This window comes from Oncorhynchus masou, chromosome 11 (assembly GCF_036934945.1).
Source record: "Oncorhynchus masou masou isolate Uvic2021 chromosome 11, UVic_Omas_1.1, whole genome shotgun sequence".
In the NCBI taxonomy this organism is placed as follows: Eukaryota; Metazoa; Chordata; class Actinopteri; order Salmoniformes; family Salmonidae; genus Oncorhynchus; species Oncorhynchus masou.
In genome coordinates, this window is record NC_088222.1 from 46,860,597 (window position 1) to 46,888,430 (window position 27,834).

General features: G+C 41.9%; 1 protein-coding gene across 1 annotated transcript in view; it reads left to right on the forward strand.

Moving 5' to 3' along the window:
- Positions 1-27,834, forward strand: part of LOC135547878 (peripheral-type benzodiazepine receptor-associated protein 1-like) — a 186,130-nt gene that overhangs the window by 101,190 nt on the left and 57,106 nt on the right. Inside the window, exons 4-6 of the mRNA XM_064977092.1 lie at positions 7,986-8,162; positions 13,340-13,528; positions 26,999-27,181. Of these exons, the coding sequence (XP_064833164.1) occupies positions 7,986-8,162; positions 13,340-13,528; positions 26,999-27,181 (549 nt within the window). The remainder of the gene's footprint in view (positions 1-7,985; positions 8,163-13,339; positions 13,529-26,998; positions 27,182-27,834) is intronic.

Here is a 27,834-nt window from a genome sequence, read left to right on the forward strand (position 1 = left end):
TCAGTGTTACTTCCTGTTTGAGTGTTTGTTTGTAAATGGGAAGCAGGAGAATAGATTTGCCGAAGAGAGGACGAGGGAGGGCCTTGTATGCGCTTCTGTGGGTAAAATAAAAGTGGTCTAGACTTTTAGCGCTTCTAGTAGAGCAGAAGATGTGAGGTTTTATGTCTACACGCATTAAAGTCTCCGGTTTCTTGTTTGTTTATGGCCCCATACATTTTCTATATCAGGTGAGCAAAAGCTTGAGATTTCCTCCACACTGGAAGCAGCGCACCAGTTGTTGTTTATTAACAAGGCGGCCTCAGGATATACCCGTGGCCGTCTGATCATGCTGCTGCATGGGAAAACCACTGAGTTCTACGTACATAGAGTCATCCAGTCATGTCTACGCAAGGTATATAATATTGCAGCTTTTTAAGTCTCTGATAGGAGACTCTCGAACAAAGCTCGTCCATCTTATTCTCTAGTGACTGGCTATTTGCCAATAGGATGGAAGGGAGTGCCGGTCGATTTTCTCTTTGTCTCAGTCTCACCAGGATGCCGGCTCGTCTACCCCATCTATGCCCGTGGCGTTTTGGTATCCCATGAAACAAAGGAATTGGTTCCGGTATGAACAAGGGAACAGGTGAGTGTGAGATGAAGTCGGATTTGAAGTCGAAATTGAGGTTAGTAACTGTTGATCTGATGTCTGGAAGTGATTGGCAGTCGTACACTGAGTACAGAAAACATTAAGAACACCTGCTCTTTCCATGACATGACAAGCTATGATTCCTTATTGATGTCACTTGTTAAGTCCACTTCAATTATTGTAGATGAAGGGAGGAGGCAGATTAAATATGGATTTTTAAGCCTTGAGACAATTTAGACATGGGTTGTGTATGTGTTCAATTCAGATGGTGAATGGGCAAGACAAAAGATTTAAGTGCCTTTGAACAGTAGTAGGTGCCAGGCGTACCAGTTTGTGTCAAACTGCAAGACTGCTGGGATTTTCACGCTCTACAGTATCCTGTGTGTATCAAGAATGGTCCACCACCCAAGGACATCCAGGCAACTTGACACAACTATGGGAATCATTGGAGTCAACATGGGGGGCCAGCATCCCTGTGGAACGCTTTCAAGTCCATGCCCCGAAGAATTGAGTCTGTACTGAGGGCAAAAAGGGTGTTCCTAATGTTTGGTATATCCAGTCTGATAAAAGTATGAACTTTCTGTACAACAAAAAGTAAAGATAAACACACAAAAAGTCACTAAATAACGTAGTCAGGGTTAGAACTCGTAAGTAGTCGATGCCATTTCCTAAGCGGCCAACCTCAAAGTGGTACACACACTGCCTATTACCATTTACAGGAATAGCTAGTGCCTTCCTGCATGGCTTAAACCTCTTCTCACTGCTCTGCTGACCTGATTTCAAATAGTAGTTGTTTTCTTTCAAATACTTTGAGCTGTGCCTACGCTTGAGCCTGCCTGCGTATTTCATTCAAATACAGGTAAGGTATTTGAAAGAAATTAAATACTATTTGAACCAAGGTCTATTTCACACCTCTGCAGGGGTTCCCAAACTTTATTGGCCCATGACCCCATGATATCTGAAAATGATTTAGACCTAAACCATGTGTAAAACAATTATGTCATTAACAGCCAATGTTGACTTTTTAAATTGCTGCTATGGCAGTCAAAGTAATCTGACATAAGATAAATGATCTCACCAACATTAATGAGATAAGTGTGCTTGATGCAGGTCGCATTGGAGATGATCAAAGTCAGGGGGTGTGGTTGACATTGGGCACCTCATCTCTCCTGTCACATCCAAACTGGATCGGTATTTGTTTTTCAGACGAGAGCACTAAATCAGCGTACCATGAGTTATAATGCTCAGAGGGAGACGGCACAGTATCCCTTTGAGTCAGGAACCAAAACTCCTCCATTGTGACCCGTCAATGCGTTGTCTGCAGCGTTCAGTCACATGACAGTTCGATCAGCTGTTCAATTTCAATTTCATTTTTTGTGAATAAGCATGCACAATGTAGTTTACAATTGAAGTTACCAGCTGCATATCTCTGAGTCCTGTGCTCAGCTCTTTTGCCGTCAGTTGCTCTAGGTGTATCCATTATAGCTCACTGGGTGATATAATGAGTCCATATGGCAGAGGGAGACATTCATAATGTGCAACGGCCTGCCCACTGCCCGTAATACAGTGCATTCGAAAGGTATAAACTAAAAAAAACTAAAAACGCACTCATCAATCTACACACAATACCCGATAATGACAAAGCAAAAACAGGTGTTTGCAAATGTATTATAGATTTAAAAAAACAGAAATACCTTATTTATATAATTACTCAGACCCTTTGCTATGAGACTGGAAATTGAGTTCAGGTGCATCCTGTTTCCATTGATCATCCTTGAGATGTATCTACAACTTGATTGGAGTTCACCTGTGGTAAATTAAATTGATTGGACATGATTTGGAAAGGCACACACCTGTCTATATAAGGTCCCACAGTTGACAGTGCATGTCAGAGCAAAAACCAAGCCATGAGGTCGAAGGAATTGTCCATAGAGCTCCGAGGCACAGCGGGGAAGGGTACCAAAAAGTTTCAAGGTCAGCATTGAAGGTCCCCAACAACACAGTGGCCTCCCATCATTCATAAATGGAAGAAGTTTGGAACCACCAGCCAAACTGAGCAATTGGGGGAGAAAGGCCTTGGCCAGGGAGATGATCAAGAACCCAATGGTCACTGACAGAGCTCTAGAGTTCCTCTGTGGAGATGGGAGCACCTTCCAGAAGGGCAACCATCTCTGCAGCACTCCACCAATGAAGCCTTTATGGTAGAGTGGCCAGACGGTAGCCATTCCTCAGTAAAAGACACATGACAACCCACTTGGAATTTGCCTAAAGGCAACTAAAGGACTCAGGCCACGATGAAACCAAGATTGAACTATTTTGCCTGAATGCCAAGTGTCACGTCTGGAGGAAACCTGGCGCCATCCCTACAGTGAATCATGGTGGGGATCATTTTCAGCAGCAGGAAGACTAGTCAGGATTGAGCGAGAGATGAACGGAGCAAAGTACAGAGAGATCCTTGATGAAAACCAGAGCACTCAGGACCACTCAGGACCACTCAGGACCTCAGACTGGGGGCGAAGGTTCACCTTCCAACAGGACAACGAGCCTAAGCACACAGTCAAGACATTGCTGGAGTGGCTTCGGGACAACTCTGAATGTCCTTGAGCGGCCCAGCCAGAGCCCGGATTTGAACCCGATCGAACATCTTTGGACAGACCTGATAATGGCTGTGAAGCAACGTTCCCCATCCAACCTGACAGAGCTTGAGAGGATCTGCAGAGAAGAATGGGAGAAACTTCCCAAATACAGGTGTGCCAAGCTTGTAGCGTCATATCCAAGACGACTCGATGCTGTAATCGATGCCAACAGTGCTTCAACAAGGTACTGCGTAAAGGGTCTGAATACTTATGTAAATGTTATATTTCCATTTTATTTTCAATAAATTAGCAAAAATGTCTAAACCTGTTTTTGCTTTGTCATTGTGGCGTATTGTGTGTATATTAGAATAAGGCTGAAACGTAACAAAATATGGAAAAAGTCAAGAGGCCTGAATACTTTCCGAAGGCACTCTATGTCCTTGTGAAAAGCATCCCCCGCCATGTAACGAACAAAAGTCATTGCATTGGCATCTCGGCCCTCACCGCTAACATTCTTTTGGAGAGTATAAGGTGAGGAGTTTGAGTCGTTCAGTCAGAGTTTCCTCTTGATTGCTAGCTAAGGCATCAATTCTTAGTTTCACAGTGATATCTGCCAAAGGTATTAATGTGAGTTTCTGTCCCTCTGCCTCCGCACACATTATTTTCACCATATCAATTGCGTCCGGTAATATCAAAGTCTCTGCAATAGTGTGTGGTTACATAGCGTTGCGGGCTTAGCCATTCACCGTGGGAATGATTCAAGTGCAACGGTCAAGTGTGGCCTTTCCCACGATCTAAGGGCGCGCTCTGGTTGAATTTTTACTTTCATATTTGAATCATTTAGATTTAGATTTTTAAGGTTAACCACATTACAGTTATTTAGAGAGACAAAGACAACATTATTGTATATATGTGTGTATTTATTTTTTAAATTGGACAAAAGTAGAGACTTCGAGCTAGAAAATGGTATATCATACACTGCAGTTGAGGAACAATGGAAAAGTAATTCTGCTTTGAAAATAAACTTGTAAACCCAGTTTTGAGAAAATGGCCTGTGAATGTTTTGGTACCTACTGAAGAGCTCTTCTTTGTCTACACCCATTCAACATCGTTCACACCCTCTTAAGCCTTAGCCCCACCCATCTCTTTAAGGATTCACATGTGAGGCCATGTGTGAAACAGAGTGAATAAGGTAATCTAGTAATGGTAGTAGTAAAAATGCAATTTATCTAGTCCTTGGCCTATATCCCAGTCTTACTTTAGTGCAGGTCATGCTGTTATTCACATTACCATCTCTGATAAACACACACTATATCAAATACAATCAAAGTTTATTTGTCATATGCACGGTATACAAAAGGTGTAAACGGTACAGTGAAATGGTTACTTTCATAGTGGAGTCTGTTGTTTAGTATCTAGCTAGCTAGCTAAAGAATTAACCATAATCTCAACTCATACGACCTTGCACCATGCATGAATCTGCAGGTAGCTGAAGCTAAACAACTAGGTTCAATGTTTGCTAGTTGGCTAACATTAGGCTATAATAGCCATGCAAATGTGAATAATATTACTACACAGATCATATGCGTAACATTAACTAGCGAGCCAGCCTGCTAACTTCAGCCATCTAACTAACAGTACTCTTTAATTTGCAATGAAAACAACTTTCTGACAAAATTAGAAATGTATGATATCTGAAAATGTAGCTAGACTTTTACCTATATACATGGATGAATGCTTCTCCCTCTGTCATGGATGGCATGGTTTGAAGATGTAATCCAGGGGCAGGTGTTTTAAACAGCAACCTTCTGTGTTTTCTTTTAAACTCTCTCCTCATTTGGGGCACCCAAGTAATGCAGCGGTCTAAGGAACTGCATCTCAGTGCTAGAGGCGTCACTACAGATCCTGGTTCGATTCTAGGCTGTATCACAACCAGCTGTGATTGGGAGTCCCATAGGGCAGCGCACAATTGGCCCAACGTCGCCCGGATTAGGCTTTGGCCAGGGTGGGCCGTCATTGTAAATAAGAATTTGTTATTAATTGACTTGCCAAGTTAAATAAAGGTTAAATAAAAAAAATGGCAATCATCTTTCTGCTTCCACCAGGCATTCCACTGATTTCAAAACTCGGTCAACTTCTTCCGTAAATCAGGGATTTCCTCATAATCTGATTCATTTTCAGAGTCCGATAGAGTCAGCATGGCATGATTGTCCTCAAGAAAGTAGTCCATCACAACTTTTTCCCACTGATCTTTGTCGATAGAGCCTGCAATGTTGAGCAGTAGCAAAAATATTATCTTTCAAAAAATGCAGCGGTAGAAAGGATTATCTACACATACTGAGCAGCTCATTTTATAGACAGAAGCACGCTAAATGGCAGACCAATCAGAACTCATCTCTCGCCTTGTCCAGCCCATCACTTATCTCAGCCAATCATGGCTAGTGGGAAGATTCCTGTATTTTTCAGTGGCTAAACCAACTAGGCTACTATTTAACAATTGTATTTGTATTTACAGATTGCATACATGTTTAGTTTTTGCATTTTGATAAATAAAAAATGTATAAAATAAGTTAAAATTCCTCTCATGTGAAGTATTGACATGCGACATATGCCTAGCTTCTTGAAACAGGTCACATATTGGTAGGTGGATGAAAACAATCCCTTTGAGCATGGTGAAGTTATTAATTCAACTTTGCATGGTGTGTCAATACACCCAGTCACAAAGATACAGGTGTCCTTCCCATCTCATTTGCCACAGAGGAATGAAACCACTCATGGATTTCACCATGAGGCCAATGGTGACTTTAAAACCGTTGTTTAATGGCTGTGATAGGAGAAAACTGAGGATGGATCAACAACATTGTAATATTACTAACACAAATGACAAAGTGAAACAAAGGAAGCCTGTACAGAATAAAACATATTCCAAAACATGCATCCTGTTTGCAATAAGGCACTAAAGTAAAAGGCAAAAAATGTGGCAAAGAAATTAACTCTATGTCCTGAGTACAAATATCTATGTTTCAGCACACACATCACATCACTGAGTACCACTCTTAATATTTTCAAACATGGTGGCTTAATCATGTTATGGGTATGCTTGTCATCGGCAAGGACTAGGGAGTTTTTTAAGTATGAAAATAAATGGAGTAAAACTAAGCACAGGCAAAATCCTGGTTCTTTCCAACAGACACTGCGAGACCAATTCACCTTTCAGCAGGACAATAACCTAAAACACAAGGCCAAGTATACTCGTCTTACCATAATGACATTAAATGTTCCTGAGTGGCCTAGTTACAGTTTGGACTTAAATCTGCTTGAAAAGCTATGGCAAGACTTGAAAAGCAATGATCAACAACTAACTTGACAGAGCTTGAAGAATTGTGTGGTCTGAGGCAGGCGTTAGATTAGAGGGTTAATAATGATGGTTTTGGGAAACAGATCAGAGATTTAACGATGCTCCAACAAAAGTTTGAACGATTAACTTAGCCTTAAGATGCTTTTGGGAAGCTGGCCCCAGGTCATTCCTGTGTGATGAGAGCTAAGATTTGTACCGTTCTGCACTTGTAAAACTGCACAGCTGTTTTGTGCACTTTGTCTGGACTGTATGAATATTCACTCAGAATAAATAAAAAACAGGGACTGTAGTATTTAGAGGAAGAGATTCCTCCTGCCCAGACGAGTAACTCCCCCATCCCCCTCTACCACATTTGGGCTAATCAAGCACATTAGTCCAGTGTGCCTCCTGTACAACCACCTGTTTGTACCCAGGCCACCAGGCCCGCAGCCCATTGGCTACCTAAGTATTCCACACAGCACCTGTTCACCTGCCTGAGAGAGATAGACCCTTTCTCTATCCCTCTCACCCTCCCTCGCTCTCCCTCTCCCTTTTCTTCTCCCCCTCTTTCCCCTTTCCCATAGACAGCAAAAACAATACAAATAAAGCCTCAATCAATGAAAGATGAGAGGAACCTTTAAGAGTGCCAAAGCTAGTTCTTCAGCAATTATATTTGACTTCATTATAAGGACACAAGGCTAGACCCAGATGCAGACAAGGGAGGCAGATGGTTTGAGTCTTTGATATTTATTAAATCATTCCAAAAGGGGTAGGCAAGAGAATGGTCGTGGACATGCAAAAGGTCAAAACCAGTTCAGAGGCCAAGAGGTACAGAGTGGCAGGCGGCCTCGAGGTCAGGGCATGCAGAATGGTCAGGCAGGAGGGTACGGAGTCCAGAAAACTGGCAAGGGTCAAAACCGGGAGGACTAGCAAAAGAGAATAGAAAAAGCAGGAGCACGGGAATAATACGCTGGTTGACTTGAACATACAAGACGAACTGGCACAGAGAGACAGGAAACACAGGGATAAATACACCGGGGAAAATAAGCGACACCTGGAAGGGGTTGAGACCATCACAAGGACAGGTGAAACAGATCAGGCGTGACATTCATAACAATTGGACAGGGCTGGTTTATATATAATGTTATTTATAGACTGTATTTGATATTTAAAACACTTTGAAATGCCAGTTAGGCTTGGCTCGCTTAACTGCTGCTCCCACGGAGAGAATGTGGGCAATTGTTTTATTGTGATTTAAGATTGTTTTGTGAGTGAGAGTTGGAACCTTGAACGACTTGCCTCCAGCAAATATACAGGTGAAAAACAATCCTTTCTGAGAGGGTCAAGGGGTATAAGTATACGTTTGTGATGAACAGTCCTTCTTACAATTCCATTTTCCATCCGCTTTGTGTTGACCCTTAACCTCTAATGCTTCCCCTCTGTCCAGGTGAACGTTCCAGCTCCGGTGCGGCCGGGGGCGGTGGAGCAGTACAAGAGGGCGTTTGCCCGTCAGAGAGCCCGTGACCTGGCACAGCATGCAGATATACTGCTCTACAAGGAAAAGGAGATTGCTGCCCTTCAGCAGGAGTGTAGGCAGCTGGAGACCCGTCTGGGCACAGCCAAGGTACTCCACACCATAGAAATAGAATTGGAATACCCATTCTAGTATCTGTACTTCTATAACCAATTCGGGTGCAAAACACTCTTTCAATACCAATCTAATGTTTGTGTTTGAGATCGACTACTTTGCAGTCTGACTGTGCAAAATCACTGATGTAAAAATGACCTTGGCTTGCATTCCCTCAAATGCGCTCAACATTTCAGATGTAAAAATCACCTTGTCTTGCATCCCCTCAAACGCGCTGAACATTTCAATAATAACCTGTTATCTAACACTAGCAGTCTGCCCACAAAAGGCTCTCTGTGACATCCTTTGTAGTCAGTCCTATTCACTAATCTCATCAAAGGACTAAAATGCCTCAGGTTTGCCCTCTGTTGGTCTGGTTAGTAACTGCTCTTGAAAACCCTCTAAGCCTGAACTAGTGACTGAGCTGTACTGATACAGATGTGTAGAGAGACCACCCTCTCCTCATGGCTGTGATCTAAGTGCCTGATTTAAATTACTCCTCTCTATGCCCGTCTGTGACTAAGAGCTAATTTTCTTGCTCTGAATATCTGCTGGGAGTACTACTACAGAGGGAATCCCAGGATGAGCTGTGGACTGAGTTGATGGTGATGATCAGTGGCGGACTTACAATTAGACAGAAGAGGCAATTGCTTCAGGCCTCACATCTACAACATCCGTAGAGTACGGCCTTTCCTCGCCAAGGAAGCGGTATATGTCCTAATCCAGGCACTTGTCATCTCCCGTCTAGACTACTGCAACTCTCTTTTGGCTGGGCTCCCCGCTTGTGCCATCAAACCCCTGCAACATATCCGGACTTGCAGTGCACATGGTGAAAAACGCAGCTGCTTCTTTATGGGACCAAACTATTTCAAACTTTTTAAATGTAAATGTTTTCAATGTTTAAAACATAGCGATCGGATCGTAAATGGAGGCAACTGAAGTTTGAATCCTGTGAGGGTGAAATACAGTCAATAGACAGACTTGTCAGGGATTGTTTGGCGAATAATCTGGCTAGCCTAGCTATAACATTACATTTAGTTGGCTATCTAACGTTACCTTGAACAGCAATAACAGAAACATATGGACACCAGTAGAAATCTACACAGTGGTGAGAAAAGCATGGAGACAAATTTATCAAAGAAAGAAAGTGCCAATAGCATGGCTAATGTCATGACAGAGATAAGGAGTCTAGGTACAAAAATTGAAGAAGAAAAAAAAAAGAAGAAGAAATGAAGCTGTGTATTGAAAAAGGAATGAATAGTAAAGTTGACAGCTTACGTGTATCTTTGGAGAAAGCCATTTAGGATAATCATACAGCTCTGCCAACTCAACTGGAGAATAATAACAAGCAGCTACAAGGCCACATTGCTCTTGAAGTTGGACGTCTGGAGACCCATGTAGAATTCCTAGAATCTGGGAGAATAGGCGCGACCCAGACGTTCGATAAGTTCGACCCAGACGTGTCTATCATAATGGCATGTCTGCCAGCTGATGAATACGAGGACCTTATCTCCAAAGTGAACCAGTTGATATCGGTAGGTCTAGGCTTCGAAAAACAGAGGTGACTGTAGTTGAGAGGCGTTGTGAAGGTGGAGTGTCGGTCTGTGAAGGAGAAAGGGGCTCTGTTACGGAAAAAACAAAAGCTGCAAGACCATCCTGATTATAATAAAGTCTTCCTTCGATCAGCCAAGTCTCACATGATCGCCTTATAGAACTGAACTTCAAGACACTGCTGAGAGAAATACCAGGAGGAAAGGATTATTTTTGTCATGGGAAGTGGACGGGTCATGAAACGAGAACAACCAGAGGGACAACACGGACAAGGACATGGGGGTGGACAGACCTACTAGATACTGAGGGGCTTCCCATCCCCTACGATATTCTATTTCAAAAGCGCATTGGAATGTTAACGGATGGACTACATCGAACAAGACACAATGAATAATGGTACTAAAATCCTTAAACCCAGACATTATCTCAATAAGTGAAACGCATTTGTGTCGGCAACAACAGCAACAACTCACATGAAAGCCCCAAGGGATTCTGGGGGAGTGGGAATATGTGTAAAGTATGATATGATGAAAGCATATAAAATTGACATTATCGATAAAGCCATAGAAGGAATTATTGGTTTGCGCTTTGAACATAGGGAGTCAGATTATTGTTTTGTTTTCATGATATTTGCCACCTGAACAGTCCACAGGGGGTAGAGATGGATCCTCCTTCTATAGTCATTTGTTAAATCAAGTATACCTATATACAGAAGAAGATGCTATTTACATATGTGGGGATCTTAACAGTTGAATTGGGAGGTTAGATGACTATATAAATGATATTGATGATATTCCATCGCGTGTTGCTTTGGATGGCTTTGTTAATCATCATGGAGAAAAACCCTATTAGAATTCCTTCAGGACTCTAAAAGGTCATTAATGGAAGGATATGCCACTTCAGCGATAACTTTACATCCATATCTGGCAAAGGAAAAGCTGTGGTGGACTATATAGTTAACCTGGAATTGAAGGTGTTATCTCCTACACAGATGGTTGAAGAATGCAAATGTTTTGACTTAATTGGAGACAAAAGTAGAATTCCTGATCATTCTCTTTAATTTATGATATTTTCTGTTGGCCACAAACTTTCTCAACCACATTCCCAGTGGGTTAGAAGTTTACATACATTCAATTAGTATTTAGTAGCATTGCCTTTAAATTGTTTAACTTGGGTCAAGCGTTTTGGGTTTTCCACAAGCTTCCCACAATAGGTTCGGTGAATTTTGGCCCATTCCTCCTGACAGAGCTTGTGTAACTGAGTCAGGTTTGTAGGCCTCCTTGCTCGCACACACTTTTTCAGTTCTGCCCACAAATGTTCTATAGGATTGAGTTCAGGGCTTTGTGATGTCCACTCCAATACCTTGACTTTGTTGTCCTTAAGCCATTTTGCCACAACTTTGGAAGTATGCTTGGGGTCATTGTCCATTTGGAAGACCCATTTGCAACCAAGCTTTAACTTCCTGACTGATGTCTTGAGATGTTGCATCAATATATCCACATAATTGTTTTTCCTCATGATGCCATCTATTTTGTGAAGTGCACCAGTTCCTCCTGCAGCAAAGCACCCCCACAACATGCTGCCACCCCTGTACTTCACGGTTGGGATGGTGTTCTTCGGCTTGCAAGCCTCCCCCTTTTCCTCCAAACATAACGATGGTCATTATGGCCAAACAGTTATATTTTTGTTTAATCAATGTCTACACTGTATTTCTGATCAATTAGATGTTATTCTAATGGACAAAAAAAAGTGCTTTTCTTTAAAAAACAAGGGCATTACTAAGTGACCCCAAACTTTTGAATGGTAGTGTATATATGTATGTTTATTATTTTACTGCTCTAGTGATGTAATTATTGTTTGGATAACCTTATTTACTATTATGTATTGATTTACTTTTTCACTCTTTATGTGATGCACAATGCAGAGAACAAGAATAATTATCATTTAATTACCATAGTGAATTATTGTAATGTTTGTTGATGTGTCAATTAATCCCATAAGGGATAGGTTTGCTAATTGGCAATTTGACACGAAAATAAAATGTAATTAATTGATTTGTTCATTCATTCCAGAATGCGGCAGCCCGCATGGTGTTCAACCTTCCTAAGTTCTTCCATGTCACCCCGCTCCTCCGCACAGTCCACTGGCTTCCAGTCTAAGTTCGCATCATCTTCAAGACCCAGGTGGTTGCCTGCAGTGCAGCAAGAGGAACTGCCCCTCCTTACCTTCAGGCTATCCTCAAACCCTACATCCCAATCCTAGCACTCCGTTCCTCCACCTCTGGTCTCTTGGCCCTCCCACCCCTACGGGAGGGCAGCTCCCGATCTTCTCTGTACTGGCACCCCAATGGTGGAACAAGCTTCCCCCTAAAGTCAGGAAAAAGAGGCCCCTGTCCATTTTTCTAAAACATCTGAAACCTTATCTCTTTGAATAGTATTTTAAATATCTCTCAAGGCGTCTCCACTTAAGGTCCCTCCATGCTCCACTCGAGGCCCCCCAACCCCCCACTCCCCCGACAAATAACCCGCTATAGTGGGCTGCTGGAAGGGGGGTTTTGCCTGGCCACTGTGCCCAGGTTAATGAGGCCACATTGTTGACAGAAAAGGCCTCAAAAAAAGTTAATGAACCCATACAGCCAAGTAATAATTCATCATAGATCAATAATTTATTTGCATACATATATATTTCAAATCAATGTTAAAATAATCCAGGTTCTTCTCATAATAGTAGAAACAAGTGTCTTTAATAACCCACAGACTGGTTAATAATAATGGACTATTCCACATGCATCGTTTCACGCAATATGATTGCAAATGCGACTTTCATTGAAATTAAGCTACAGCATTGAGGCGCTTTCAGAGTGAAGTTAACCTTTACCTAAGTTAACATTTATTTAGTAAAAAGCCAGGTGCTGCTGATAATGCTGCCATCTTGTCGAAGCCCATGTATCTCATGCTGTCTGGCAAAAAAGAGCATGGCATGTCATATTCTTTTTGGCCAGACAGTATCAGATATATGGGCCTCAGAGACAGAGGGGCGCTGTTTCCCTAGCTTGGATGCTTTCTCCGGTGAGATAGTTTCAGCAACTTACGAATTGAAAGATAGTTGGCAGGTACACATTTCACTGTTAGGATGCTGGAATTATTTTGGATGAACGTGCGAAGGTAGCCTACTTTTTGAAGTGTGTCATTCAGATGAAAACATCATGACTGGTTGTGTTCATGGCACATTAAAAGGTAATACATGTTTACAGTTAAATGACATTTAGAGAAATCATCAGACATATCATCAGATCATCAGACATATCTAGCACTTTGCAGAATAATAGACACGTTACTCTAAAACCCATACAAAACGTGTGTGGGGGTGCTCAGACTGACCGCTGCCTGGGGCCTCCAAGTCACTAAGTGTGCCCCTTGTGATGATAATATTGAGGATGATGATGGCAGTGTCAGTATGTTCACTGGTGTTTAACCCCACCAGAGCCTGATGCATCACTTTATAATAATGTGACTAAGACAAGAGGGAGAGAGACATTGTTTTCCCAGCCTGAGTGGAAAAGTCCTCAAGCATTACAATGCATTGTTTCACATCTCTTTGACATCTGTGTGTGTGTGTTGCAGGGCTGCCCTATCCCGTCCAGCGTGGTGGAGTTTGAGAGGCTGCTGAGGGAGTCCCAGAAGGAGGTGCTGAGGCTCCAGAGGCAACTGTCAGTCTCCTCCTCCAGAGTCACCTCCTCTAAAGAAACCTCCTGCAGGGAGCACAATGGCCACGACAGGCCCTGCACACCTGAGGAGAAGAGGAAAGAGAATGTAAGGACTGTAACTATTTAATGATATAACAAATACCATTTAGCAGACGCTTGTATCTAAAGCGACTAACAGTAATTTGTGCATGGCTCCAACACTGCCCCCTGTTGATGGTAAAGAGCACTACATCAGAGCGGTATAGGAACGGAATACCTTTTGCCCTGTTAGAAAGAGAACTCAAAACAACGGACCTGGGTTCAAAAACATTTAAAAATCATTTTGAATGCTTTAGCTGTACCTGATTGAGCTTGCCTGTTGCGATGTAACCAATAGAAAACTCTTAAATGCACAAACCATACCCACCTGGCACCAGAGATACTTTTGAGGAGATGGGAAACTCCATTGGAATCATATTAACGCTCATTGTGTACTTTGCCTGTACGTTGTCAATGGCCCACGCAGTGCATTTTGGGTACACTCTGACAAGGAGATCTCTCCTTCAAGGCATCAATGGGAGTCAATTAGGCGTTAGCACAAAATCCAAACATGAGCACAAATTGAACAAGAAGCTCAACATTACAAATCTTTTCCAGGATTTGAGGTAATTAACTTGTTCTCTGTAATATCGTATAGCTTTGAAAACGTGACATTACGTACTTTTGTGGAAAATATGCTGACTTCTCGACTCATACCCTGACTTTTAGAAGGGATTGCGTGATGATTAGCTTATCAACCGCGTGACGCAGCATGACAACACAAAGGCGACTGGTGGACAGTCTGCGCGCAGAGCGTAATACTTTTCTCCATTCATTTCCCACTGGGATTCTTATCTCCTTCTTTTCTAATATCTCTGCTGGCACTTCAAGCAGGCTAAAGCAAATGATACAATTATTAGAAATATTTAAAATGGTGTATTCCCACCTTATATTAGTCATTAGGATTTTATAAAAACATTATTACAAATCAAATTGTATTTGTCACATTGCGCCGAATACCACAGGTGTAGACCTTACCGTGAAATGTTTACTTATAAGCCCATAATTAACCAACAATGAAGTTAAGAAAATAGAGTAAAGAAAATATTGACTAAATATTAAAAATCAAATAAAAACGGATCACAATAAAATAGCAATAATGAGGCTGTATACGAGGGGTAACAGTACTGAGTCAATGAGTGTGGGTACAGGTTAGTTAAAGTCATTTGTACATGTAGGTAGGGGTAAAGTGACTATGCATAGATAATAAACAGCAAGTAGCAGCAGTGTAAAAACAAGGGGGGGGGGGGGGGGATCAATACAAATAGTCCAGGTGGCCATTTGATTAGTTGATCAGCAGTCTAATGGCTTGGGGGTAGAGGCTGTTAAGGAGCCTTTTGCCAGGTCTCTGACCTCCCTATAGGCTGTCTCATCGTTTCTTGGTGATCAGGCCTACCTTCGCTGTCTCATCAGGGTGGGTGAACAGGGAGTATAGGAAGGGACTAAGCACGCACCCCTAAAGGACACCCGTGTTGAGGAAAAAAATAGCACAAGCAATGTGTATAACCTAGAAGTACCCACCCAGATGTAACTGCCCATCTAAGTACTATTTATCTCCAAACACCACATTTTGCTTCCAGTGTGCTTCCGTCCAGATGTTGAGGTTTAAACCATCCAGCTGCTGTGGAATGAGTACAGTGCTGCAGCATTTCCCAAAAGGCAGCACAGCGCGAGGCTGAATGTGTGATGACGTGACGCAGCGTGTTTAGGGCCAAGTTTGAGATTAGGCTGAAGCTGACTGACTGACACGGACCGGGTCATGTCTTTTCATTTACGAGGGGTGGATGGGATAGATATAATAGCTCTCTGTGCTGTGCTGTGCTGTACTCTCAGGGTTATGCTGATAGAGCTGACTACAGTAATCTGCCTGACTGCCAGGGGACGTAATGAGATGATTCCCTGTCTTGAACTTGGGCCTGATTTAGAGACACAAGTCACACGCTCCCTCTGCTCTCTCTGCAACACTGATGACTAAAGAGTTCTTAGAAATAGTTAACTCACTACACCCAGATGTGACGGCAGATGTCATGAAATGTTCACATTTTGGTTGCAGACTCAATTTAATAAGATGTAAATATATAAATTAATAACACACTTTGGTTTAAAAAGAAATACATCTTAAGACATGCATTTCAAGACATTAATGATCTTATTTATCTATGTATTGTATGACAACAAAGTTAGAGTCAAAATTCACTTTGCTCTTTGCAGCTTAGATGAGAATGCTGGTTCTGGTAATCTGTCATGTGTGTGACACACACATACACACAGAGTGACACGCACATGCACGCACACCACAGAAAGGGGCCATGTTGTGTGGCTGTCCACTCTAATCCCCTTTAACAACAGAATGGTACAGTCCAGTAATCCTCTCTCTGTTGCCGTGGTAGCAGTGAGAGGGTTTTGGATGGTAGGTAACGTTAAGACTCCAGCCGACTCTCCTACCATACACTTTCCTAGCCGATCACCCGCCTCGCCCCTGCCTTGCCCCTGCTCTGGATAATTGGGGGCCGGGGATAGCCTTGACGTTGCCACAGATCACTGGAGAGGGGTAGGTTGTATTTGGTGGGGGTGCGTGTTGGTGTCTTTATGTCCCAGTAACTCTGTGTTTGTGGTTAACCTTGTAGTATACCCCCTAGGTACTGTAGGACTCTAAGCTAGACAGGACAGTTTCAGGAGAAATCATCAGACATATCTAGCACTTTGCAGAATAATCATCCAAAGTGCAATATAGTTAAGGTTTAGGAAATCTAGATATTATATGTCTATGAAACGGGCAAGTGAAAATGTCATCAGATTACCATAGCCCGCTGCCTGAAGCTTCAGCTTGGCTGCTCCGTTGGCATTACGTGTTCTCTATGTTATTATTGCACATGATGAGTCCCAACTAAGTAGATTTCTTCTGCAGATCTAATATCGCTGTTGCATTTCACAAAAAAATCCCACGGCCGAGGCCTACTTGTGGAGTCGCAGTGACGCCTTTCTCCAAAACCTGTTTTGGAACTGTCAGTCAGATATTTCAGATCCCAGATGTGGGAATTTAGGCAGCAGCCAGCAGCATATCGTTCCGTGAATTAGTGACCGCCAGGTTCGGATTGTGGACAAAGCAGCATTATGATAGCAGTATGGCATCGCTGATGATACTACGTAGCTGTATTAAAACAGAAAACCAAACCAGCAGCCAGGCCATTCCAATCCATTTAAGGTGCTTTTAAAAAGAAGTGATCCAGTTACCTGTTTCAGTAGTCCTCCACAGGGATTACACCAATGTGCTTATTGCATCCAGGCCCAGGGCTGTGCTGACTGAATGGGATGTGACACTGCTGCTGTAAGCATGGACCTGGCCTATAGTACCTTAACCCAGGGTGTAAATCTATGGTATGTTTCGTGTGTACAGTATGTCCATGTACAGTAGCATGGACCAGGCCTTCCATACTCTACCTAATAGTTTACGTAGGAATAAACATCTATTTTGTGTAAAGAAAGTGTACCCAAACATTCTTCAGCCCAGGTGCTCGACTGAGGGACTTGAAAATCAAGTAAAAACATTCCTTCAACGGGTGAATATCAAGGTAAATAAAGAAAAGGCACTGTTTCTACATAGATCTGATGATTTATTTATGGGACATACAAACAGGACTGTCTGTAGTATATGTGTAGTATTATGCATAGTATATGCTTTATTAGTTACCAATGTTCTTCTGGCATCCTGGACCAGGGCTGACTGAATGGGTTCTTTTGACACTACTGCAGTAAGCATTGACCTAGCTTACTGAATGGATGGACTACACCTATAGGATGTGTATGGTGGCTTAAGTCAGAATGGAGCTATGTGTATGTGTAGGTTGAACAGTGTGTGCTTTAGTAAGCATGGACCTGCCCTACTGTCCCTCAGTATCCATTAAATAAACCTAGTGTAGTGGGCATGAGCTATTGAAAGCGTGAGCCATGCTTTAGGTCGATGCGCTTTAGTATGTTGTAGTCCAAGTATGAATCGGGTCTTGTGTGACGTTTTATAGGCTCTCCGTTTAGCCATGGACCGGGCCTTGTGTTGCATTGTCCATGTCGTATGTGTGTAGGCCTAGTGCACATCATGCTTTAGTAGATATGAACTAGGCTTTTTGTGCAGTTGTTTTATAGTTAATAACCTACAGGTTTGATAACCTCAGGCTATGCCTTGTGCTGTGTCAGGTAAAGTGGTGTATGTGTGGTCCGGAGATGGTTGCCACGGCCAGGTTTGTTGTGTAATCATGGACCACTCCTGTGGCTTCATGTGGCTGGACACAGAGTTAGGCGGAATTCATGGTTCACCGCCTATTATTACAACTTCACAAGCCTCATCTAATTGGCTCTTATCGAGGCATGGACGTGATGTCAGAATAGACTGCAGACTAGTATCACAGGCTGTGAACTATGATTGAAGCTTGTGTTTTTTGGGGTAACAAAGCCTCAGGAGTGGACGCAACGGTCATGGTGTGGTCATAATGGAAAGACTTCCCACTTGCTTTCCACCAAACAATGATCAAATACAACTGAAACATACTGGGCGAGTTAGTTTCTAGTGGTAGTGCTGCCGACTCCACGCTAACCTTCAGGTTCGCCACTTTCTGTCCTATGGATCTAGCTGATCTGTCGTCTCCTGTCTTTCCTTGCTGTGTAAATAAAGTACAAAATCCGGATAAAAACTAACAAATGAAACAATGTATTACACTAAAAACCAACAAAAATAACATTGCTTCTGCCACATGCCCTGTAGAAGTACTTTTCTTAACCTGCCACTGTGGCAAGCCGTTACAGATGAGTAGATGCTAAGTAGTTACTGTAATTGAAACGAGCCAGCCATACCCATAATTGACTAAAAAGTTACATTGCATAATGTTGCACAACGATTCCATAAACAATGTGCATGTTCTGACATTTTGAGTGATTGGTTTAGTGGAGTGGGTTGAGAGCTTCAAGTTCCTCCATGTCCACATTCACTAAGGACCTATCATGGCCCAAACACACCAACACAGTCGGGAAGAGGGCACAACAACGCCTCTTCCCCCTCAGGAGTCTGAAAAGATTTGGCACGGGCCCTCAGATCCTCAAAAAGTTCTACAGCTGCACCATGACTGCACCATCTTGACTGGCTGCATCACCGCTTGGTATGGAAACTGCTCGGTAACCCGCAAGGCGCTACAGAGGGTAGTGCGTATCGTTCGGTACATCGCTGGGGCCGAACTCTCTGCCATCCAGGACCTCTATACCAGGCAGTGTCAGAGGAAGGCCCTAAAAATGGTCAAAGACTCCAGCCACCTAAGTCCATAGACTGTTCCCTCTGCTACCGCATATGGCAAGCGTTACTGGAGTGGCAAATCTGGGACCAAAAGGCTCATGAAAAGCTTTTAACCCCAAGCCATAAGACTGCTGAACCGTTAATGAAATGGCCACCCTGACAATTAACATTGTTTTTATAATTATAAAGGTCAATGTCATTTTTTTCCCCACTGACTCTCTTGCACTGGCTCTATGCACACTCACTAGACTGTACCCACACACTCGCACATACTACACTAACATACACACACTACGCTTACACTCACAAAAAACACACATGTATATTGACGCCACACACACACACACACACACACACACACTCGCAAATAGACCCACTTTCACACACTTCACACACGATACTGTTCTGTTTAATATCTATCCTGATTGCCTAGTCACTTTTACCCCTACCTACAGCTGAAGTTGGAAGTTTACATACACCTTAGCCAAATACATTTAAACTCAGTTTTTCACAATTCCTGACTTTTAATCCTTGTAAGAATTCCCTGTCTTAGGTCAGTTAGGATCACCACTTTATTTTAAGAATGTGAAATGTCAGAATAATAGTTGAGAGTGATTTATTTCCTTCATCACATTCCCAGTGGGTCAGAAGTTTAAATACACTCAATTAGTATTTGGATTCAATATCAGCATGGGACTTGTCTGTTTACACACAGAAACAGCACTATACGGGTTAAACACAGCAAGTCATAACACTGCCTGTTGGCTGACAAGTTACTACAGTTTAGTGACAAAATCGCATCCATGGGTGGACCTGGGAGGGCATAGGCCCACCCACTAGGGAGCCAGGGCCATCCAATCAGAATACATTTTTCCCCACAAAAGGGCTTTATTACAGACAGAAATACTACTCAGTTTCATCAGCTGTCTGGGTGGCTGGTCTCAGACGATCCCGCAGGTGAAGAAGCCGGATGTGGAGGTCTTGGGCTGGCATGGTTACACGAGGTCTGCGGTCTATTCCACTCCTGAGGCCAGTTGAACGTACTGCCAAATTCTCTAAAACGACACTAGCCTAGGCTTATGGTAGAGAAAATATAAATTCTCTGACAACAGCTCTGGTGAACATACCTGCAGTCAGCATGCCAATTGAACGCTACCTCAAAACATCTTTGGCATTGGATTGTGTGATAAAACTGCACATTTTAGAGTGGTGTTTTTGTGGGTCCCAAATACAAGGTTTCTTGATATGCCACACCTGTCAGGTGGATGGATTATCTTGGAAAAGGAAAAATGCTTACTAACAAGGATGTAAACAAATTTCTAATTTTTATTTATATTTTAGAAATATGCTTTTTGTGCATATGGAATGTTTCTGGCATGTTCTATTTCAGCTAATGAAACATGGGAGCAACACTACGTGTTGCGTTTATATTTTTGTTCTGTATATATCACATAGCTCACACTCAACACATTAGGCATTATGCAACATCGTCTCTCTCTGTGTCTTCCCCTCAAATACTATCTGACCTGCATGCCACACTGCCTGAACTCTGATAATCTGTGGCTCTGATCTCTGAACCTCAGCATTGTGGGCAAACACTCAAATTCCCTCCTTATACATGCCTATCTGAGCTCAGGGGACCGACCGCTTTCACTCCCTCACTTCCCTAGAACAATGCACTGGGCTTAAGTGTAATGACAGTCGGACAGTATTCTATCCTACGGTTCTATTTTAGGTATTCTATTCCACTCCTGATGTTTCATGAATATTTTTTTGTTGCTCATAGTAACCTTAATAATGATAATAGTAATAATAATATAGTTATTTTCCTTGGCTAGTGTTCTATATTGTAAGTGTGTGAGTGCTCATGTGTGCAAGTATATTATGTGGTCTCAAAATGGCTAGCAACACTGAGCGGTCCCTTCATAGAGATATAAGCACTTGATATAAGTAACTTCAGAGAGTTTTCTCTACACATGGCGCTGGCTGGTCCTTACTTTGATCCTGTTACTCGGTCATAGCCTTGTCTGCACTAGCCTACTTCTACAGGATTAGATAAGTAGGTGTGGCTCTAAAATTAGAGACCTGATTCCTGACTCTTAACCCGCTGAAGCTAGGGTGACAAGGAGAAGACACTAATGTCATCCAGATCCAGAGCCACTTCCCCACACTTAGTCCCCCCCCCCAGCCACAGCTAACAACAGACTTTCAGCATGCCTATAGAGAAGGGCATTCTATTTGTATGAAGATGGTGGGAGCTGTACTCTTAGATTTCAGTGCAGCCTTTGATATTATACACAATAATCTGTGTCATGGAAATTCTACACAGGGACACGTGAAGTAAATCTTAAGAGTCATTGTTTATTAATAGTTAACTGGAGACATTCCAACAAACTTGATGCACCATATTACACGTCTGTCAGGAGCTCTAACGGGGCAGTCCCGTTAGATATCTGATACACGGCTTACAGACACGTTACCTACGCATGATTTAACTTATTCATCATTCATAATTAATTAACCATTAATGTTTGGTTCATGCAAAATATTAAAGTAATAAAATCAATCCAACACAAATTGGCATTAACTTCTTATGGCTGCAATCCCGTTAACGGGAGCGATATGACAACAACCAGTCAAAGTGTAGGGCGCCATTTTCAAAACATCAAAAATCTCATAATTAACATTCCTCAAACATACATGTATCTCATACCATTTTAAAGCTATTCTTGTTGTTAATCCCACCACAGTGTCCAATTTTCAAATATGCTTTACAGCAAAAACACCACAAACTAATATGTTAGGTCACCACAGAAAAACACAGCCATTTTTTTTCCAGCCAAAGAGAGGAGTTTCAAAAAGCACAAATAGAGATAAAAATTCATCACTAACCTTTGATGATCTTCATCAGATGACACTAATAGGCCTTCATGTTACACAATACATGTATGTTTTGTTTGATAACGTTCATATTTATCAAAATATGAGTTTACATTGGCGCATTACATTCACTAGTTCCAAAAACATCCAGTGATTTTTGCATAGCCACATCACTCAACAGAAGTGATAATAGATAATAATACAAGTTATACACATGGAATTATAGATATACCTCTCCTTAATACAACCACTGTGTCTGATTAAATAAAAAACTTTACGGAATAAGCCAGCCATGCAATAATCTGTGACGGCGCTCAGAAACATTTGTCACAATAGCCGCTATGTTGATGTCAACATAAACAATAAATTACATGATAAATATTCCTTTACCTTTGATGATCTACATCAGAAAACACTCCAGGAATCCCAGGTCCACAATAAATGTTTTGTTTTGTTCGAAAATGTCCGTTATTTATGTCCAAATACCTTCTTTTGTTAGCGTGTTTGGTATACATATCCAAACGCTCATTCTGGTCAGTGTGACATCAAAAACTTCAAAAAGTTATATTACTGGTCGAAGAAACATTTCAAACTAAGTACAGAATCAGTCATTAGGATGTTTTTAACATATAGCTTCAACAAAGTTCCAACCAGAGTATTCCTTCTTGTCTTCATGAGCAATGGAACACAAGTGAATACCATGAGGAATAAGCATGATCAGAAAATCGCTGCTTGATAGACACCTGATGCATTCTGCTATCATTCACTCCCACAACACCATAGAAGTCCCATTACAATTTCTATTGATGGTTGACATCTAGTGGAACCCCTAGGCAGTGCAACATCATTAATATCTCAAGGGGACTCTGGTGTATACATACAAAGCTCAGATTTCTCACTTCCTGTTTTAATTTCTCCTCAGGATTTTGCCTGCCATATACATTCTGTTATACTCACAGACATTATTCCAACAGTTTTAGAAACTTTAAAGTGTTTTCTACCCAATACTAATAATAATATGCATATATTAGCAACTGAGACTGAGGAGCAGGCCATTTACTTAGGGCAACTTATTCATCCAAGCTACTCAATACTGCCCCCCAGCCATAAGAAGTTAACAAACAGAAACAATACAACACAAAAACAGCATTCTTAATACCACAACTGACTAAACAAGTCCTACAGGCTCTAGTTTTGTCATATCTTGTCTACTGCCCAGCAAAAGCTACAGCTGGCTAACAACAGAACAGAACATATTGCCCTAAAAATGTTTCAAGACAGCTCATGTCAACAAAATGCATGTTGACCTTTCATGGCTCAAAGTAGAGTAGAGATGGTCTGCCTTCACTTCTCCTTTTTGTTAGAAATATGAATGTGTTAAAAACTCCAAACTGTCTATTCAGTCAACTAACTTACAGCTCTGACAGACCTTCATATTCCACAAGGAATGCAACTAAAGGTCTCCTCATAGTCCCTAAAGCCAAAATGAATTCCAGGCAACGCACAGTAATATATAGAGCCATGATAGCATGGAACTCCTTGCCATCTCAAATCACTCAAGCAAGCAGCAAAAGTAGCTTTAAAAAAACAAATAAATCCTCACATCACAGCACAACGCATCTAACCTAAATAGCGATAGTATCTCCCTCTCGAGCACATCTGGTGTTTGGGTTCAAGTTAAAGATAAGATGTGCCTTTGGCATCAGGATATCAGGGCTTTTGATCAGAGAAAGCAATTGTAAGCAAAGCCTCAGTAGAGTAAGAACATACTGCTCCTGATGATATGATAGTCTGGTCAGCTTACTGATGTTCGTTTTATTGATGTGTATAAAAGTCTATTCTTATTTTTTTGTGTGACTGGTGGAGGCTGCTGGGTGTGTGGTGAGGGGAATGGGAAATGGAAATGGGAATCAACTCCATAAGAGAACTGTAGGAAACTCGATATCAATGGGACCTCATTCATTTTATGAATTTGTCCAAAGGCCACGCACTATACCTCAGTTAAATCTTTATGGGCGGTATACTGTAACACGGCAAATGTTTGGTTAAGTTCATATCTATGCACTAGACAGGGCAAAGGACGTAAGTGAAGCCCTTCTGACTTTAAGTGTATTGAACGGAGTGGAGTGATGGAGCTCTAAAAAGTCTACATGTGTAAAGTGGTTTCAATTGAAACTTTAGATATAGGAAACTCCAACACAGTTGCTGAGGTGATTAAAGTAAAGCCTTAGCGAGAAGAACACTCCATCTGTAGTTTATTTATGAGTTGAATGGCATGGTTGCTAGGGTGACATCTGTGGTTGAAGCCTTAGCTGGAGGAATTATTGTGTTTCCATTGTAATCTTCATTGCACTTGCATTCAGTAGCATCTATGAATTATTATTATTATTATGAATAGTATTGACGTCAAACGGGAGAACCAAGGACACGGGCGGTTCCTAATGTTGTGAGATTCTCGTTAGTGTTTACAGAACAACGGGTTCTGAGAGATTAGGATCAGGACTTGCAATTGTAACAGTAAGCAACTGTAACAAAATGGATGACTTCAGTGTAGCTGTTATTACGAGTACATGTTGCATGGACTGCTAAGGCATAAAAATATAAAAGTGTGTATTCTTATTTTAAAAGTATGTAGTTCTGTACCTGTCTATTCATTGTATGTATTGTATTTTGTTTGCTACATATAATGTATGTTGTTTGGTACCTGTCTATTCGTGTTTTGTATTATGTCATTTTATGACGTTCTGTCCTTCAGCTGTAATTGTCTATTTCATGGTATGTATTATGTCATGTGTTCTATTTTTTGTGGAACCCAGGAAGAGTACCTGCAGCGTTGGCTGTAGCTAACATGGATCCTAATAGAATACTAATACATCAGTGCCTGTATTTATAAAGCGTCTCAGATTAGGAGTGCTGATACAGCGTCAGTTTTCCTTTCTCATAATGAATATGAGGGGATGCCTGATACTCAATCAGCACTCCTACTCTGCTTAGTTGATACGGGTTCAGAAGTACTCTCTTTCTCCTAACTCTAAGAATCGCCTAACTCTGAGCAGTGTATTATAATCGTAAAGGAATATCCAAATCAAATCAAATTTTATTTGTCACATACACATGGTTAGCAGATGTTAATGCGAGTGTAGCGAAATGCTTGTGCTTCTAGTTCTGACAATGCAGTAATAACCAACAAGTAATCTAACTAACAATTCCAAAACTACTGTCTTATACACACAAGTGTAAGGGGATAAAGAATATGTACATAAAGATATATGAATGAGTGATGGTACAGAGCAGCATAGTCAAGATACAGTAGATGGTATCGAGTACAGTATATACATATGAGATGAGTATGTAAACAAAGTGGCATAGTTAAAGTGGCTAGTGATACATGTATTACATAAAGATGCAGTAGATGATATAGAGTACAGTATATACATATACATATGAGATGAATAATGTAGGGTATGTAAACATTATATTAGGTAGCATTGTTTGAAGTGGCTAGTGATATATTTTACATAATTTCCCATCAATTCCCATTATTAAAGTGGCTGGAGTTGAGTCAGTGTGTTGGCAGCAGCCACTTAATGTTAGTGGTTGCTGTTTAACAGTCTGATGGCCTTGAGATAGAAGCTGTTTTTCAGTCTCTCGGTCCCAGCTTTGATGCACCTGTACTGACCTCGACCTTCTGGATGATAGCGGGGTGAACAGGCAGTGGCTCGGGTGGTTGCCTTCCTGTAACATCGGCTGGTGTAGGTGTCCTGGAGGGCAGGTAGTTTGCCCCCGGTGATGCGTTGTGCAGACCTCACTACCCTCTGGAGAGCCTTACGGTTGTGGGCGGAGCATTTGCCATACCAGGCGGTGATACAGCCCGCCAGGATGCTCTCGATTGTGCATCTGTAGAAGTTTGTGAGTGCTTTTGGTGACAAGCCGAATTTCTTCAGCCTCCTGAGGTTGAAGAGGCGCTGCTGCGCCTTCTTCACGAAGCTGTCTGTGTGGGTGGACCAATTCAGTTTGTCTGTGATGTGTATGCCGAGGAACTTAAAACTTACTACCCTCTCCACTACTGTACCGTCGATGAGGATAGGGGGGTGCTCCCTCTGTTGTTTCCTGAAGTCCACAATCATCTACTTAGTTTTGTTGACGTTGAGTGTGAGGTTATTTTCTTGACACCACACTCCGAGGGCCCTCACCTCCTCCCTGTAGGCCGTCTCGTCTTTGTTGGTAATCAAGCCTACCACTGTTGTGTTGTCTGCAAACTTGATGATTGAGTTGGAGGCGTGCGTGGCCATGCAGTCGTGGGTGGACAGGGAGTACAGGAGAGGGCTCAGAACGCACCCTTGTGGGGCCCCAGTGTCGAGGATCAGCGGAGAGGGGGGACTCTCCTTTCTAAAGAAAAATTTTAAGAGTTACATCCAGTCTGCTAGTATTGGTATGTGAGTCACGGTTCAGGCTGGAGGGATTCCCTGTGGATTAGATGACTGTGTAGAGGAGTCCGAGGAGTCAGGCCACTGGGAAGGAAGAAAGGCTGGAGGATAGCTGTATTCTTATAATCCCTGTCTATCTGTCATTTGGTTGGTGCTGGGAGTCAGGTTTATATTACACAACCTTGAGGTTGATATGACACATTTGTGTTCTGCTATTATTCTGCTATGTTCTCTTTTAGTCACTTTGTTTGACACAGCTCTCTACACAGGGGGAATGATGCTCACATCTAATTCACTGAAACGCTTTTAAATCAAGCCAAAGAAAATTGTTTAGTCATGGTTTCCTTAGATTTGAATGATGGGCTTTGCACCTCTGTCGGTCTGGGTATAATTATGTCTTGTCTGGCTTTAGCCTTAGAGCCAGTGTGAAACTTTTGATTACTGTGCTTCATTACCAGACCTGGGTTCAAATACATTTCAATATCTGGTATTTTAAATATTTTTTCTGTGTATATGAGTTTTTCAAATACTTTGCAAGTGTATTTCCAAATACATTCACATATCATTTTAAATAAAATTATTTGAATGTATGTGAAAGTAATTTAGATATTTGAAGTCCAGATCTGTTCATTACGTTGACTCAAGGTGTCAAGTAATACTCAAGGTGTCAAGGTTTGCCCTTGCCTTACTCAATTCTTTAGCTTCTTTAATCTGTATCAAGTGAGGTTTAATTATTATGTGCACGTGGAAATTACGGAACCAAAACAACAAGAGAAGTTTAGCCTCGCGCTTCAACGCTCTTAGTCGTTGCGAAAATTGTCCCGTTATGTGTTTACTTTGTGCATGCAATGTCATCTTGTAGAATCTGCCTTTTATGCATAATTATGAACTTTCTGGTTTGTGCCCTTGGCAGGTTGCAGCAGAGACCCCGTGTGTGGCGTTAGATGAGGCTCCATCCAGGTGTGAGGACACTCCCAGAGAGGAGGAGAAGTCAGGATCGCGAGTGACCCCACCCTCACTGGGCCTCTGCCCCTCCCCCACCCCTAGCCTCTCCCACCAGGAGGAGCACACAGAGGAGCAGCGACTACAGTTGCTGGTGAGAACAAATACATCAATGCCACAAACGCACACACACACTCACACACATATGATTGACCCACTCACCTCGTACAATATACAACCCAGTCATGGCTAGCTATACTGACACATACACATAATGAACATACCTCTTGTTGGAGACTGGACTGATATTATGAGTGAGATATGATGTAAGGTTTGCTTGTAGTCTGGAGGATGGCTCACAGACATGTAATCGTTAGAACAAATCAGGCCACAGGTCTTCGCTTTTTAATAATCAATATTGTCGTGCTGCAGCTGTTGCATCTAGTCAGTCAATTAGCCACTGAGTCCCCCCACACAGCACACATAACAGTTCTTGTGCAGTCATCATAATGCTTGGTTTTTCTGTTGTGTCTGGCGATGGATGTTGATGAAATAAGCCGATCATTTTTTTTCTTTTTTTTTCGCTACTGGGGGGTGGGGGGGCCTGCATGACTGTGCATGTAAGCTGCATTTAGAGTAATTAAAGAATGCTAAGCTTGTTAATACCTCGTTGTTACCATGTCAGAGGTCAATATGGAAATCAAGAGCTTATATTTTATTGTGCAGCCAAAACAGATTGATCGTGATTTGTGCAGACACATTTTTTGTCAAACGCAAAAATGATATGTTAATATGCTTTGACATCTG